This window comes from Rhinolophus sinicus, linkage group LG04 (assembly GCF_036562045.2).
Source record: "Rhinolophus sinicus isolate RSC01 linkage group LG04, ASM3656204v1, whole genome shotgun sequence".
Lineage (NCBI taxonomy): Eukaryota > Metazoa > Chordata > Mammalia > Chiroptera > Rhinolophidae > Rhinolophus > Rhinolophus sinicus.
Genome location: NC_133754.1, coordinates 157,587,297 through 157,601,016, shown reverse-complemented (window position 1 = coordinate 157,601,016; position 13,720 = coordinate 157,587,297). Strand labels below are relative to the sequence as shown.

Below are 13,720 nucleotides of genomic sequence, written 5' to 3'. Positions count from 1 at the left end.
TAAGGAAGGATCAGACTCCAAAGGAACTGCGGCGCAGTTCGGCCGTTTTCCCGGGATTGCGCCGCACCCTTGCTTCCTGCGGGGGAGGGGCAGACGGTCCTCAGCGCGCTCCCGAGCATCGAGACTGGGGCCAGAGCAGCTTCCTGCAGTCCCCCGCAACCATAGAGCGCGGGCCCAGGGCGCCGCCCGCGGGTGGGGGACGTTCCGGGGACGGAAGTGGCCGAGAGAGTGCCGAAGGGAGGGCGAGGCCGGAGCCCGAGAGCCATCGGGAGAACAGACGGGCTAGCGGGCCAGCGGGCGGGGCACAAGCCGGGCAGCTCAGGTAGGCTGGACGGGGCCAAGCGGGAGTCTCAAGGTGGGGCCTCGAGGCCATGCCGGGGAGGTGGGTGGGCAGGCGGGGCCCCTAACTCTCCTGCGTCTCCTGTTTCGGGTCTTGTTGGAGGGGTCAGCGTCCAGTGCATCCGGGCTTGGGCTCGGAGTTAGGTAGGCCGTTTTGCGGGAGCCAGGCCCTTCCTGGGAGCAGTCTTCTGTCTGGGATAGGTTTTGGGGAGGATGAGAAGTAGGGTGGCAGTGAGGTGCAGGGTGGGGATCGGCTTTGAGGTTAGCTGCTAGAGGCTAGGAAAGCTTTGGGTGAGTTTGGGATTAGGTGAAGTTAGATTTAGGAGTCAGGTTAGCTTCAGGAGTTATAGAGCCAGGGTTAAAATTTGCAGTTATTAGCCTGAGCCAGGTCCGTTTTATAGAGATAAAGTTTGGATTAAGGTCATTATTTTGTTTTCTAAGATGGCCAGAGTAAGTCAAAATTAGAGTTCAGGGTCAACAACAGGAATTAGGTTAGAAGTTCAGTTTCAGGGATTAGAGAATCGTGGCGTATTAGGGTCAAACAGTGAAGGGATGGGTCAGGAATCAAGTGACAAATAAGCTATAGGTTTAGGGTCAACATTTAGGGTTAAGGTCAGAGGATCTAGTGCTAAAGGTAAAAATTCTATCAATATTAGGGATCAGGGATTGGATACAGGTATCTTCCCAGAAAGGGATGAATGTCAAAACCAGTATTGGGAAACAGGAAACAAATTAGGGTCAAGGATAATGTTAGAAATCAGGGGTAGTTTTAGAGGTGGTGGTTGAGGTTAGGGTAGTGACTTCAGGCAGGTAAAATTTACAACATTGGCAGTAGGTGGATGTCCTTGTTTTGCGGTGGTGAAGTCTCTTCTTCCTATGTAGTTGCAGGGGCTTCTTTGACCTAGAGAAGTGACAAACTAATTTCAAGCCATAGTTCTGGACTTCAGCTAGAATTGCAGGCATCTGGGATTCCACCTTCTTTATTACTCTCTAAGCCCAAGGCTCTTGCTGTGGCCACCACAGTTGAGAGGCAGGGGTTCCCAGACTGTGTTGTTTACAAGATAGGCGGTGGGAGACAGGTCAGGAACTCAGGAGATGTACAAGGCCTAGTCATAAGTGGGGGACTGCCTAGGGGAGAAGGGACGAGTGACTAAGAGGGAAGTAGACCAAGGAGACACTGTTGCCAGGGAAGAAAGGGATGACTGAATTCTCTGAAAGTTCAGCCCCACTGCCTCCCATTTCCTTCATTATCTAGATATTAAGCCCTCCTCTCCAACTCTTATCACTGGCCCTGCATGTCACACACTTCCTGCACATCCCTTTACAGAATACTTACCTTGCCTTTAATTCTCCCATGCTCATCTTACCATCCATTCCTAGCTTCAGGTCTGCCTCCCTTCCTACCTGTTAATCTACACATCCTACCTTAATTTACCTTCACCCAAATCTGAGCTTTCCCGTCATTTTATAGCACTCTCCCACTATTTTCACCCACTCATTCACCTGCATACCTCTTAGTCATTTGCTGAATACCCCACCCCCAGCCCAACACAACTGGCAAGTACCCCTCATCCCTGCTATGTGCCATTCCCTGACTCTAAGCCTCCTTAATTTCTTGGTCCTGTTGTAGATCCCCTTCCCCCACTCCCTAAACAGAAAAGAGGAAATGAGACCCAAAGAGGAAACTGGGTCTTGCTGATCCCACGCCCAGGCAGGCCACTGACCACACCCCCTTTTACTCCCAGCCTGACCCTGCCATTGACCAGAGCACTATCCCCTACCCAGCCTGACCCAGCCACTGGCTGCACCCCATGCCCTGCCCCACCCCAGCAACTCCAGCTTTACTTAGACACTACCAGTGTCCCTTTACTCTCCCTCCATCCCAGCCTTCCTAATTTAGCTCCTGACCACAGCCCATCTCTTCTCAGCCTCCTGTAGCCTGACCTAGCCTCTGACCTCACTTCATCCTTCCCTGACTTAGCCGCTGTCCACAGAATGATTCCTCTTCCCCAGCCTAAAGTGGTGACTGATTACATATGTATTTTTTCCTACTGCCATCTTCCCCCACGTTTCTCTGTGCCTTGTCTTCCCCATTTCCAGTCCAGTCCAGTAACTAACCTCATCACTTCTTTTTTAATTTTATAAGGAGGTATGTAGATACATTGTATTTTTTAAATTAGTTTTCCAGTTACAGTTGGCATACAATATTATGTTAGTTTCAGGTGTGCAACATCGTGATTAGGCATTTCTACACTTTATGAAGTGACCACCCCGTAAGTCTAGTACCACTTGAAACAGAACACTAACCTCATCCCTTCTGCTCCTACCTGGTACCATCCACATCCTCACCCCCTTTTTCCCACAGCTTAACCACATCCGCTAACCACAGCGCATCCTCACATTCCCAGCTCAGCCTGATCCTTTCTTTCCCCCTTCCCAGTTTCTTACCTAAACTCAAGCTACCCCAGCCACTGAGGGGCCACTAATGACAAGAAGCCTGACTTTGGGCCCTCGGCCCTGAGGGGTGACAGGACAGACTGTCATTAGGTCCTTTTAGTTCTATGTCTTAAAATTTCCAATGAGTAACATCCTTCTCTCCACTATTCTATTTCTGGCTTCATTACACCCCACTTGTGCTAATGCAGTGTCCTTCTAACCAATCTCCAAAGTAAGTGCCAATTTTTCCCTAAAATCCAGTTCCTGTGATGTCCCTTCCCTGCACACAGCCTCCCTTGGCCTTCTGTGGCCCTCCAGGAGGTAAAATCCCTCATACTTCTCTCTAGTCCTCCCTTGCCTTTCCATCCTAACCCTAACTTCCCCATCACTGCTCCATTGCAGGTACCCTGTGCTTCAGCCAGCCTGTCTGCTCACTTCTTGAATGTTCCTCCATGGCTTCCTGCTTCTCCACCTTTGCTTATGCTATTCTCTCTGCCTGGAATGCTCCCCTTGACTCGTCTCCGGCTGATGTAGTGGAGAGAGCTTGGGCTTTGGAGTCAGAGAGACCTGGTTTCAGATCCTGGCTTCACACCTTATTAGCTGTGTGATTTTGGACAAGTACCTTGAACAAATTTTTAACTTCTTTGAGCCTCCGTTTCCTAATCTGTAAAAGTGGAAATAATGACGCCTACCTTGCAGGGTTGTTGTAAGGATTACACGAAATTATGTATACAAAGCAATGGACATATAGTCAATAAAAAGATCACTATTATTTTTTATTATCTTTATTTTTTAAAATCGTAACTTCAAAAGACAATTTTCATGGAGACATTTTGGTCCCCTTTCCCTTACCTAAAGGAATCACTGCCCTGAGCATACACCTCTTGGCTCTTTACATCCTTCTCTCTGTTATAAATCTGTATTTAGCTCATCCACTTAGCTGAGTGGGAGTCCCTTGAGGGCAAAGGCTAGGGCTTACTCTTGGTTCCCAGCCCTGAGGGTTTGGCCCAAGGCCTTCCCCACAACAAGTCTTCAGAAATGCTTGCTAAATGAATGGAAGGAGAGATGTGGGGTGACTGTTGTGCTTGCTGATAGAGGTATATTTGTGGGGAAGCTGAGTGCGTGGGGTTTTTTACGGAAAGATAAGATGGTTGTGATGGGATCTGTGTAGGGGCTGCGTGTATGAGATAACATGTATGTAGAGACAGTGTAAGTAGCTTTGTGGGGAAGAGCTCTGTGCACAGATAGGCTGGGGTGCATTTGCAGAGAATGAATATGTATGGATAGGAGAGTAGGTGAGGAGGGGCTGTGTTGGGGGAAGTCAGGCCCAGCCCTTCAGCTCCCCAGTCCATCCCTTCGGCTGCCCGGTCCATCCTTCGGCTGCCCGGTCCATCCCTTCGGCTGCCCGGTCCAGCCCTAAATGAGCCTCCGGCAGCCTGAGGCTGGATATGTCAGTCTCACCCACAACCCTCACCCCCACCCCTCGCGGGTTACAGACTCAGAGGCCAAATTTGGTAACAGGCTGAGTGTTACTCCCCCAACCCTCTTCCATTCTGACTCTGTCTTCAGCGTTCTCTCTCCCTTTGTCCTTCTCTGTGACTCCCTGTCCTTCTGCAACTCCCTTTGGAGGTATCTGCTCTGGCTATATTCTCCATGTACCCCAAATTCCTTACCCCCTGTACACTTACATTCCATTCCTTGCTGGGATTTGACCTTCTGTCCTCTATTCCCCCTCCAATTGCCCAACTCCTCTGGAATGCATCTCAGGAATGTCTTGAGGGAGGAGGAGTTCCCTGGGAGGGGGACATTGGGGGAGGGGGTGTTGTTGCTGTTCCATAAAACATGATGGAAAGGGGATCAAAGTTCTCAGACCAGAGCAGGAACGGGAGAGCTTCTCCCTGTGCTTCCAGCGGCCTTGTTCTATGCCCGTATCACCCCCAGTTCACGCCTCAGTGCCCCTTCTTCCTCACCCCTTGTAGCTATGTAGTTGTCCACTCCGGACAAGCCTGAGAGGAAGGGTAGGCATGACTCAACTCCCTTATCGGGGTCTCACCAGAGGTTTCCGTACTTGAGGAAGAAGGGGGTGTCCATGTGTCCGGAGGAAATGGGGGGAGATGTGCAATTTTAGCTTGGGGTGGAGGGTCCTCTCAGTCCTGCCCTCAGCGCCTCTGACTCCTCCAGCTTTGCTCCAGCCCTCCGGTAACCCCACAGCCAGGTCTGTCCAACTCCTGGGGGGAGGGGGTGCCCGAGGAATGGGGATATAGGCAGAGAGCTGGAACTGGGGGGCCTGGGAGGCCCTCTCTTGTTTGGAAGTAAGAGTGAGCTGTGATCTCTTCTCTTTTGAGACTCTGGACTGTTTAGAATGTCAGAAATAGTCTACCAGATCCTGACCCAGACCTTTCCTACCTAGACCTACCCAGACCAGGCCTCTCGTCTCTTGTTTCTACCTAGATTTTCAATCCCCCTCACCCTGTCCTCCCTAACCTCTTCACCTCCAAAAAACATACCCCTTCCCAACTTCCCTAGTTCTCAACTGGCTTCTGTATCCCAACACTCCACCTCTGCTTCCAACCTTCCCTCTAGTGCGTTCCCCCTTGGGGCTCGCAGTGCCAGGAAGGGAACGGGCAGCCTGCATGTGCTCACTCTCTATGAGGCACCAATCCCTGCACCGAGCTGGGTCGCATCATCAGCTGCCAGGCAGACTTATCCACTTGTGCACTGTGCGCCACCTGCCGCTTCCAGTAGCTCCTCCAGCCCACTGAGGTGGTGCCAGGAGGGCGGGGGAGGGCAGGGTGGGACTGGTGTCCTGAGAGGCACTGAGATAAGAGGACAGGGTCTGAGAAGGACTTACTGAAGAGGAGCGGCCGTAGGAGGAGTTGTAGTGAGGACTTGGTGAGTTGGACAGAGCAGGGACTGAGAAGAACTGGGCTTTCTCTGACCTACCTTGTAACGCCTCCTCCCCCCACTCACCACAGGGTCTGATTCTCCTCCAAAACTGAACAGTTGACTAGACAATTTCTGAGATCCCTTTGGATTAGAGAGTCAATTCTAGCTTGGGAAGCCAAATATGGGTCCAAGCTCCGGGGGGGGGGGGGTTGGGGGGGAGGCAGCATCTCAGGAAAGCTGGAACAGGAGAGGGCCTGGATGGCTTGAATATCCAGTGTTTGGTCTCTCTGCCAGACTAGCCAGAGTCAGTGTCTGCAGGCTTGGGGAGCCCTTGGGGATTATCTAACACAACTTTCTTCATTTTGTAGAAAAGTTGTGAGAGGAACGGTCACGTGATGAGTCAGGGCAGAGCTCTGAAAATCCCAGCCAGGAAAGCCCGCAGGATTTAATGAGAGACAGAGAGAAAAAGACTGAACCAGGAAAAGGTGAAAACAAGGCAGCGGCAGGGCTGGGAAAGGGGGCAAGAGAGGGACACTTGGAAGAAAGAAGGGAGGCACAGAGTCCAGTGGTGACAGAGCACCGTCCTCAGCTAACACTGCGTTTCAGACCTGTTCTTGAACCTTGCAGACCAGCTTCTCCTTCAAATGACTTAGGTATTTAGGACTGGTCCTTTTGATGTAATTAATCTTTTACACTTTAAAATTATTGAGTAAAACAAAAACAACCTCATTACCATGTGCTTTGGTGAGTCCCTTTCAAAAACACTCCTCCCTGGGACTCCATCTGGGGGACCGCCTCTCCTCTAATGCGGATGTTCTAATGCCCTGATGCCCTGGGCCAGGTGTAGCCAGGCTGGAGAGAAGAACCTGCCACCATGGTTGCACTTTCGCTCAAGATCAGCATTGGAAATGTGGTGAAGACGATGCAGTTCGAGCCGTCCACCATGGTGTACGACGCCTGTCGCATCATTCGTGAGCGTATCCCAGAGGCGCTGACTGGCCCTGGTGAGTCTGATTAGCCAGGTGGCTAGGGTGGGAATCCTTGATCCCTTCTGTTCCCAGGCTCTTGGCCTTGAGCAATGACCCTATTGTCCCCCAAGGCTACTTATCCCTCGGGTCTATGCTCCGTGGTGCCCTCCTTCCCCTTTAGGCCCAGAGTCACTGAGGAAATATTAATAGTATGGGGCAGTGGTGCAGCCATTTAGCCACACTGGGGTCCTCGTAAGTCTGAGGTGATCCCTCCTCTCTTTTAGCCAGCGACTTTGGGCTGTTTCTGTCAGATGATGACCCCAAAAAGGGTATATGGCTGGAAGCCGGGAAAGCTTTGGATTACTACATGCTCCGAAATGGGGTGAGTATCACTTCATCAAGGACCACCAACATTCTCTTCCATCAACTTCCCCATTCCCCCTTCTGTTTTCAGGACCCAAATCTATTGTCTCTGATCCCTTCCATGCTTTCTGTCTCTTACCGGTGGGCCTAATACCCTGCTTTTGAGTGAGCCATCGCAGCCCTCCTTTTAGTAATCTCCTTGCCTCCCCTCTGGCCGTGTAAGAAGGAAGTAATACCTCTAGCTTAAAGTGGGCTCCTACCTCCTATTCTTGCCCCAACAGGACACCATGGAGTACAGGAAGAAACAGAGACCCCTGAAGATCCGGATGCTAGATGGAACTGTGAAGACTATCATGGTAGACGACTCTAAGACTGTCACCGACATGCTCATGACCATCTGTGCCCGCATTGGTAAGGGGTGTCAGTCCAGCTCTGCCTGAAGACATGGATGCAGTGCCTGGCATGCTACCAACCCCTCCCTCTCCCCTAGGCATCACCAACCATGATGAATATTCTCTGGTTCGAGAGTTGATGGAAGAGAAAAAGGAGGAGGTGACAGGGACCTTACGAAAGGACAAGACATTGCTGCGAGATGAGAAGAAGATGGAGAAACTCAAGCAGAAATTGCACACAGATGACGAGTGTAAGCAGAAATGGAAAAAAGAGCGCACTGGAAATGGTTGGGTTGGGGAGTGGCGGGGGCAGGGGATAGCCATTTATTTATTACTTGTTAAACACCCGTTCTTGCAAGGCACCTTTTTAGACACTAGGGATGCATCAGTAGTAAAACAGTCTTATACTCACAGAACTTAGCATGTTATTGAGAGAAGGTAAGAAATTAAGAAATAAACAAAAAGCCAGAGACCAGTCAGCATAGAAGCCATGGGGGCTTGGCATTGAGGGGACTCTCTGTGTCCCAGTGAACTGGCTGGACCATGGCCGCACACTGAGGGAACAGGGAGTGGAGGAGCACGAGACGCTTCTGCTGCGGAGGAAGTTCTTCTACTCAGACCAGAATGTGGACTCCCGAGACCCCGTCCAGCTGAACCTTCTCTATGTGCAGGTGTGGAGAGGACTTGCCCGAGGGAGCGGAGGTAGGGAGTGGGGACAGAAGCGCAGTGAGGGGCATCCCTTCGCCCACACACAACATTCGCCTCCTTTCCCTGTGCTCTCCAGGCACGAGATGACATCCTAAATGGCTCCCACCCTGTCTCCTTCGACAAGGCCTGTGACTTTGCTGGCTTCCAATGCCAGATCCAGTTTGGGCCCCACAATGAGCAGAAGCACAAGGCCGGCTTCCTTGAGTGAGTAACTCACATCCCACACCCTGTCAGCCCAGGACTCCCTGCCATTGTGACCCCAGTAGGCCTGTCTCCATCCCAGGCCTTCTCACCTCATCTCTTCTCCTGAGGTACCAGGGTTTGACCCACATGAGTACCTTTTTAGCTTCCATCAGCCATTTGTCTCCTCACTGGCCCTATGTGGAATATGAATGTGGTCCAAATTTCTGCCCCTATCACCTATGTCTGAAGCAAGCACGTAACTTTGACATTTTCTGAAGAATTTTACCGCAGTAGCCAGAGGGCTATAGGGTACATTTTTACTCATAGGGAACATTAGATTTAAAAAGTCTCACAAGTCTTCACTCACTGGTATTTCTCAGAATGTAGTTTGGTGTGGCTCTCTCAGCTTCCTACAGGCATGGTCATTCTTCTAGTAAGCTCCTTCTGCTCTTGGTTCCCTGAAATGATGCTCTTGACCCTCTTTCCCTCAGGGACTGAGCCTCCAACTCAAGTTCCCTCAGTCCCTTTCCCTGTGGGGAGAGACACAGGCTGCATTCAAGAGCTAATGCTAAGTCACCTCAATTTCAGAGACAATCCAGACTCTGTTCCCTCACAGTCTTCATTCTCCCCAAAGATGACACCGTCCTAGACATGCCCTCACACCCCTAAGCCCACAGTCCATGGCCAACATGTCCCCGATGCTGTCCACTACATGCTGACCCTCCCTTTTCTGGTATAGCCTGAAGGACTTCCTGCCCAAGGAGTATGTGAAGCAGAAGGGAGAGCGTAAGATCTTCCAGGTGAATGGGGACAGGGGAAAGTGTTTGGGATGACCCGGGAGCTTTGCTGCTTAATCCTACTGACTAAATGGACCCTCACTCCCTCCCCATCTGCTCCCACCCTGCTTCCACCCACCAAGCTGTTCTCCCACCTCTCCTGTGCCAAGAAAGCAGAAGACCCGGGCTTTTAGTCTCAGCTCCATCACTGCATTTGCCATGGGATTCAATTCAATATTTTTGTTTTCTTTTGTTTGCGTCTAACATGATAACAGTACCTGCTCTGTGTAGGATTGATAGGAAAATCAAATGAGACCGTATACCTGAAATTACTGTGAAAAGTATGTCTTTGAACAAATGTAAGGTGTTACCCCCACTCTTTGAATACTCCGCCCAAAAGGCCTTCTATCTGACCTACTTCCTAATTATCCATTCATGTCTTCAGAAGGTCCGCAAGTTCCTTAACTATATCCCTTGAACCACCGCTTCTGCAGATCCTTTTCAGCCCCCAGCCCTGTCATCCTCTCATTTCTCTTATGCTGTACTCCCTAACCTTTCCTGTGTCCCCATAATGCTCGCCCGTTATAGTTAACATCCCAACTTAAAGCCTTGTCTGTGGTATTATCCTCCCAATGTTTTGCTAAATCTTTCCCCGTGTCATTCTCCAAGGCACACAAGAATTGTGGACAGATGAGTGAGATCGAGGCCAAGGTGCGCTACGTGAAGCTAGCCCGTTCCCTCAAGACATATGGCGTCTCCTTCTTCCTGGTTAAGGTGGGTTACCGACCCTTCTCACCGCCCTCCTCATTTCCGTCTTACCCTTTCCTATCTGAAAATCTCCGACCCTACCCTCATTTCCCAGCATTCCACAGGAGCCCTGTTCTCTACCTTGTGAATACTTGCCCATTGTCAGTTCTCCACCATCACTTCCCTCCCTACCCTGCACCCTGCATTTGTCCATCCCTTGACACCCTAGCTTAGCGTGGTGCCCCTTCCCACCTCAGCACCCCCTTGTGGTCTTGATCTGATCTGACTGATCACTTCTCATTTGACCTCTGACCTGTAACACCAATAATAACCTCTGTCTAACAGGAAAAGATGAAGGGAAAGAACAAGCTGGTGCCCAGGCTCCTGGGCATCACTAAGGAGTGTGTGATGCGAGTGGATGAGAAGACCAAAGAAGTGATCCAGGAATGGAACCTCACCAACATCAAACGCTGGGCTGCCTCTCCCAAGAGCTTCACCCTGGTGAGCCGGGGGACGTAGATGAGAAAGGGCTTTGGAATTTTCAGAGAAAGGGCAGCTACAGAGGTCTTTCCACCTCCCTTGGGGCAGATGCACTGAACATGACTCCAGAATAAAAGAACTTTGGAACTATTACAGGAATATGAAGGTTAGAGTAGTGGAGAAGCTCCTGGAGAGTGAGTTATGCTTAAATGAAACTTTTTCTTTAAAATCAACAGAACAAGATTGTAAACAGTAAGCTGAGATCACAGGAAACTTGGGGAGAGGGAAGAAAACAGTGATAGAAAAACAGGCCTTCCCTCTTTGCAGCAACTACGTGTTGTAATTTTCCTCTCTGGCTTTATATGTTGGTGTTATGAATTGAAGCTGGTACCAACTTGATGAAGTGCCCCAGTGAGAGAGCAATTAGTAAATGCTAGTTTTCCATTTTAGGTACTGGTGCTAACCTGCAAGTGTGGTCATGTAATGGTAAATGTTAGTGTCTCCCCAAGTATATTATCAGGGTGAGAGAAAAGAGATTTCCTGAATGGCATGGATTTGAAACTATGTAGCATAAAGGCGACTTCTGAAAAATAAAATATTTCCCTCCAGAGAGGAAAATAAAGAAATGGGCTTCTTCCTAGAGGGCTGTTGGCATGGGAAGACACCCTCATCTGCTCGACCTTGAGGGTGATTTCCAGCTTTCCCACTGAGCCCCCACCTGTCACCCTAGGATTTCGGGGACTATCAAGATGGCTACTACTCGGTGCAGACGACTGAGGGGGAGCAGATCGCACAGCTCATTGCTGGCTACATTGACATCATCCTTAAGAAGGTGAGCACTGCCACCCCCAGCTTTTCCTTACCTTCCCGTACCTTCTTCCCAAGCCGGTCCTTTAGAAATGGGGACCCACGTTCTGGAAAACGGCTGATTGGGGAAAGAAGAGTCTGCCTTTCCCCCACTTCTTCTTCTTCAACTCTTATTACTTTTTTCTTCCTACAGAAAAAAAGCAAAGATCACTTTGGGATGGAGGGAGATGAGGAGTCTACTATGCTGGAGGACTCGGTGTCCCCCAAAAAGTACGAAGGGAGCTGGGCTGATCCATCCCTCAGGGGCAGGAGGGCCAGGCTTGACCCCAAGGACTGTTGGGGTGGGGAATCCTTAGGCTGTAATGAGACCTCACACTCCCCCGAGAGCACAGGACCTGCAAAGGCGGTAGAGCTGGGTAGGAAGCGGGGAGAGGTGGAGGACCTCTGAGTGCTCAGTATGTTCCCTCTCCAGGTCGACCGTCCTCCAGCAGCAGTATAACCGGGTGGGGAAAGTGGAGCATGGCTCTGTGGCCCTGCCGGCCATCATGCGCTCTGGAGCCTCTGGTCCTGAGAATTTCCAGGTGGGCAGCATGCCACCTGCCCAGCAGCAGATTACCAGTGGCCAGATGCACCGAGGACACATGCCTCCTTTGGTAAGAGTGCCACCACGGTACCAGCACCCCCACCCAACTTCCTCTCAGCTGGGCCTAGCCAGAAGTTAGGCAGTCTTTTCCCCTGTCCCTGTTTGTGTTCCTCTCCCTCGCCTCACGTTCCTTTTTCCCTTCTCTTTCCTCTGAATGTGTCCTCTCCTTGCAGACTTCAGCCCAGCAGGCACTCACTGGAACCATCAACTCCAGCATGCAGGCTGTGCAGGCTGCTCAGGCCACTCTGGACGACTTTGATACTCTGCCCCCTCTGGGCCAGGACGCTGTGAGTATGAGACGGAGGAGAGACCAGTGGGACTGAAGCTAGGACTCCAAGGAACAGGGTTGGGGTTAACCAAAGCGGAGCAGATCTTAAGGTTTGTTTCTTTCTCTCAGGCCTCTAAGGCCTGGCGGAAGAACAAGATGGATGAATCAAAGCATGAGATCCACTCCCAGGTAGATGCCATCACAGCCGGTACTGCCTCCGTGGTAAACCTGACAGCAGGTAGGCTGGACAGCGGCTCATTGTGTGTGGTGGGCGAGCGAGTGCAAGCAGAGTGTGACTGGCTCAGGAGTGACTGCACCTTGACTCATGGAAGGGAGTGTGTGTGTATACGTCTCTCTCAGGAAGTGTGTGTGACTAACTGCCGATGATGCTGCTTCTCAGCCTGTCGTCTAGCCTGGCCTATCTCTCACACACAATCCTCTTCCTCCTCCTCCGTCAGGGGACCCTGCAGAGACAGACTATACTGCAGTGGGCTGTGCAGTCACCACCATCTCCTCCAACCTGACGGAGATGTCCCGTGGCGTGAAGCTGCTGGCCGCCCTGCTGGAGGATGAAGGCAGCAGTGGCCGTCCGCTGCTGCAGGCCGCGAAGGGCCTTGCCGGGGCAGTGTCAGAACTGCTGCGCAGTGCCCAGCCAGCCAGTGCTGAGGTCAGGAGCCATGGGGCTGGCGCTAGGGAGCAGCAAGGGTTCAAACCCAAGGACAAGGGGGCGGGCAGCCCAAGTAGCAGGATGGAGGTGTGCGACCCGTGGGCACGTAGTACCCGTGGGCATGTGGGCAGGGGTTGGGCAGCTTCTGACTGGTGTTCACTCTCCACAGCCCCGTCAGAACCTGCTGCAAGCAGCTGGGAACGTGGGCCAGGCCAGTGGGGAGCTGTTGCAGCAAATTGGGGAAAGTGATACTGACCCCCACTTCCAGGTTGGTGACTTACCCAACCCCCAGAACCCCAGTTTCTAGGAGGTGACCTGATCCTGAGACCAGCTCCTAGTCCTGCTACTCTGAATTGACCCCTCAGAGCCAACCTGAACCTCTGTTTCCAGAAATGACACTGGGAACCTCTAGTACCTTTTTGGAAGATGAGAATTCAGGACCCCTGAATCCAAACTTAACCATTAGTTCACCCTTGGCCCTAATTGATGATATTTTTTAGCCTCCTGTCATGTTTTCCCTCTTTCCCATATGTAGCCCTTGCCCCAGCTTGAGGACATCTTGAACCCCCTCCAGCCCTTTAGATCTTACCACCCGGGACTCTGTTCCTCTAGCCCACCCTCCCCACCCCATGCCAGTTTCCTCAGCTGACTTGTCATCCTGGATTTCCCATGCAGATATGTGCACCCAGAGGGTCTGGGGTTCGATCTCCCTCTGATCCCCCCACGGTAACGGCCTCTGGCCTGGGCCTTCCCAGCTTTGTCCTCTCTGAGCCGTATACACTCGCCTTTGCTCCTCTCCCCCAGCCTCCTGGGGGAGCAGGACATGATAGGAGATGGGGAGGAAGGGCTCAGGAAGTAGAATCAGGGAGGGTAGTACAGGGACTTGTTCCCAAGACTCCAGGGTGACTGCTTCCAACCAAGATTGAGGAGGAGTGGAGAAAAGCTGGGGATGGGAGGGCTCCCCAAGGTACCTCCTCTCTCCATCCCCCTGTGACAGCACTGCCCTTCCCTCCCATCGCCACCGAGTGTATCCGCCTCGCACGTTTCTCCCTTTGGT

At 51.6% G+C, this 13,720-nt stretch overlaps 1 protein-coding gene across 4 annotated transcripts in view; it reads left to right on the top strand.

The window, feature by feature from the left end:
- Positions 1-182: 182 nt before the first annotated feature.
- TLN1 (talin 1) overlaps positions 183-13,720 on the top strand; it is a 31,582-nt gene continuing 18,044 nt past the window's right edge. Inside the window, exons 1-19 of one of the 4 annotated variants that reach the window (XM_019729067.2) lie at positions 183-322; positions 6,030-6,146; positions 6,503-6,665; positions 6,914-7,011; positions 7,274-7,403; positions 7,483-7,635; positions 7,913-8,055; positions 8,169-8,296; positions 9,015-9,075; positions 9,721-9,825; positions 10,144-10,299; positions 11,009-11,110; positions 11,279-11,355; positions 11,558-11,738; positions 11,902-12,015; positions 12,126-12,234; positions 12,455-12,663; positions 12,833-12,931; positions 13,339-13,389. In XM_019729067.2, coding sequence (XP_019584626.1) covers positions 6,536-6,665; positions 6,914-7,011; positions 7,274-7,403; positions 7,483-7,635; positions 7,913-8,055; positions 8,169-8,296; positions 9,015-9,075; positions 9,721-9,825; positions 10,144-10,299; positions 11,009-11,110; positions 11,279-11,355; positions 11,558-11,738; positions 11,902-12,015; positions 12,126-12,234; positions 12,455-12,663; positions 12,833-12,931; positions 13,339-13,389 — 2,046 coding nt within the window. In that variant the 5' untranslated portion in view covers positions 183-322; positions 6,030-6,146; positions 6,503-6,535. The remainder of the gene's footprint in view (positions 323-6,029; positions 6,147-6,502; positions 6,666-6,913; positions 7,012-7,273; positions 7,404-7,482; positions 7,636-7,912; positions 8,056-8,168; positions 8,297-9,014; positions 9,076-9,720; positions 9,826-10,143; positions 10,300-11,008; positions 11,111-11,278; positions 11,356-11,557; positions 11,739-11,901; positions 12,016-12,125; positions 12,235-12,454; positions 12,664-12,832; positions 12,932-13,338; positions 13,390-13,720) is intronic. The other 3 variants (XM_074330689.1, XM_019729066.2, XM_019729068.2) reach the window with 3 other exon arrangements.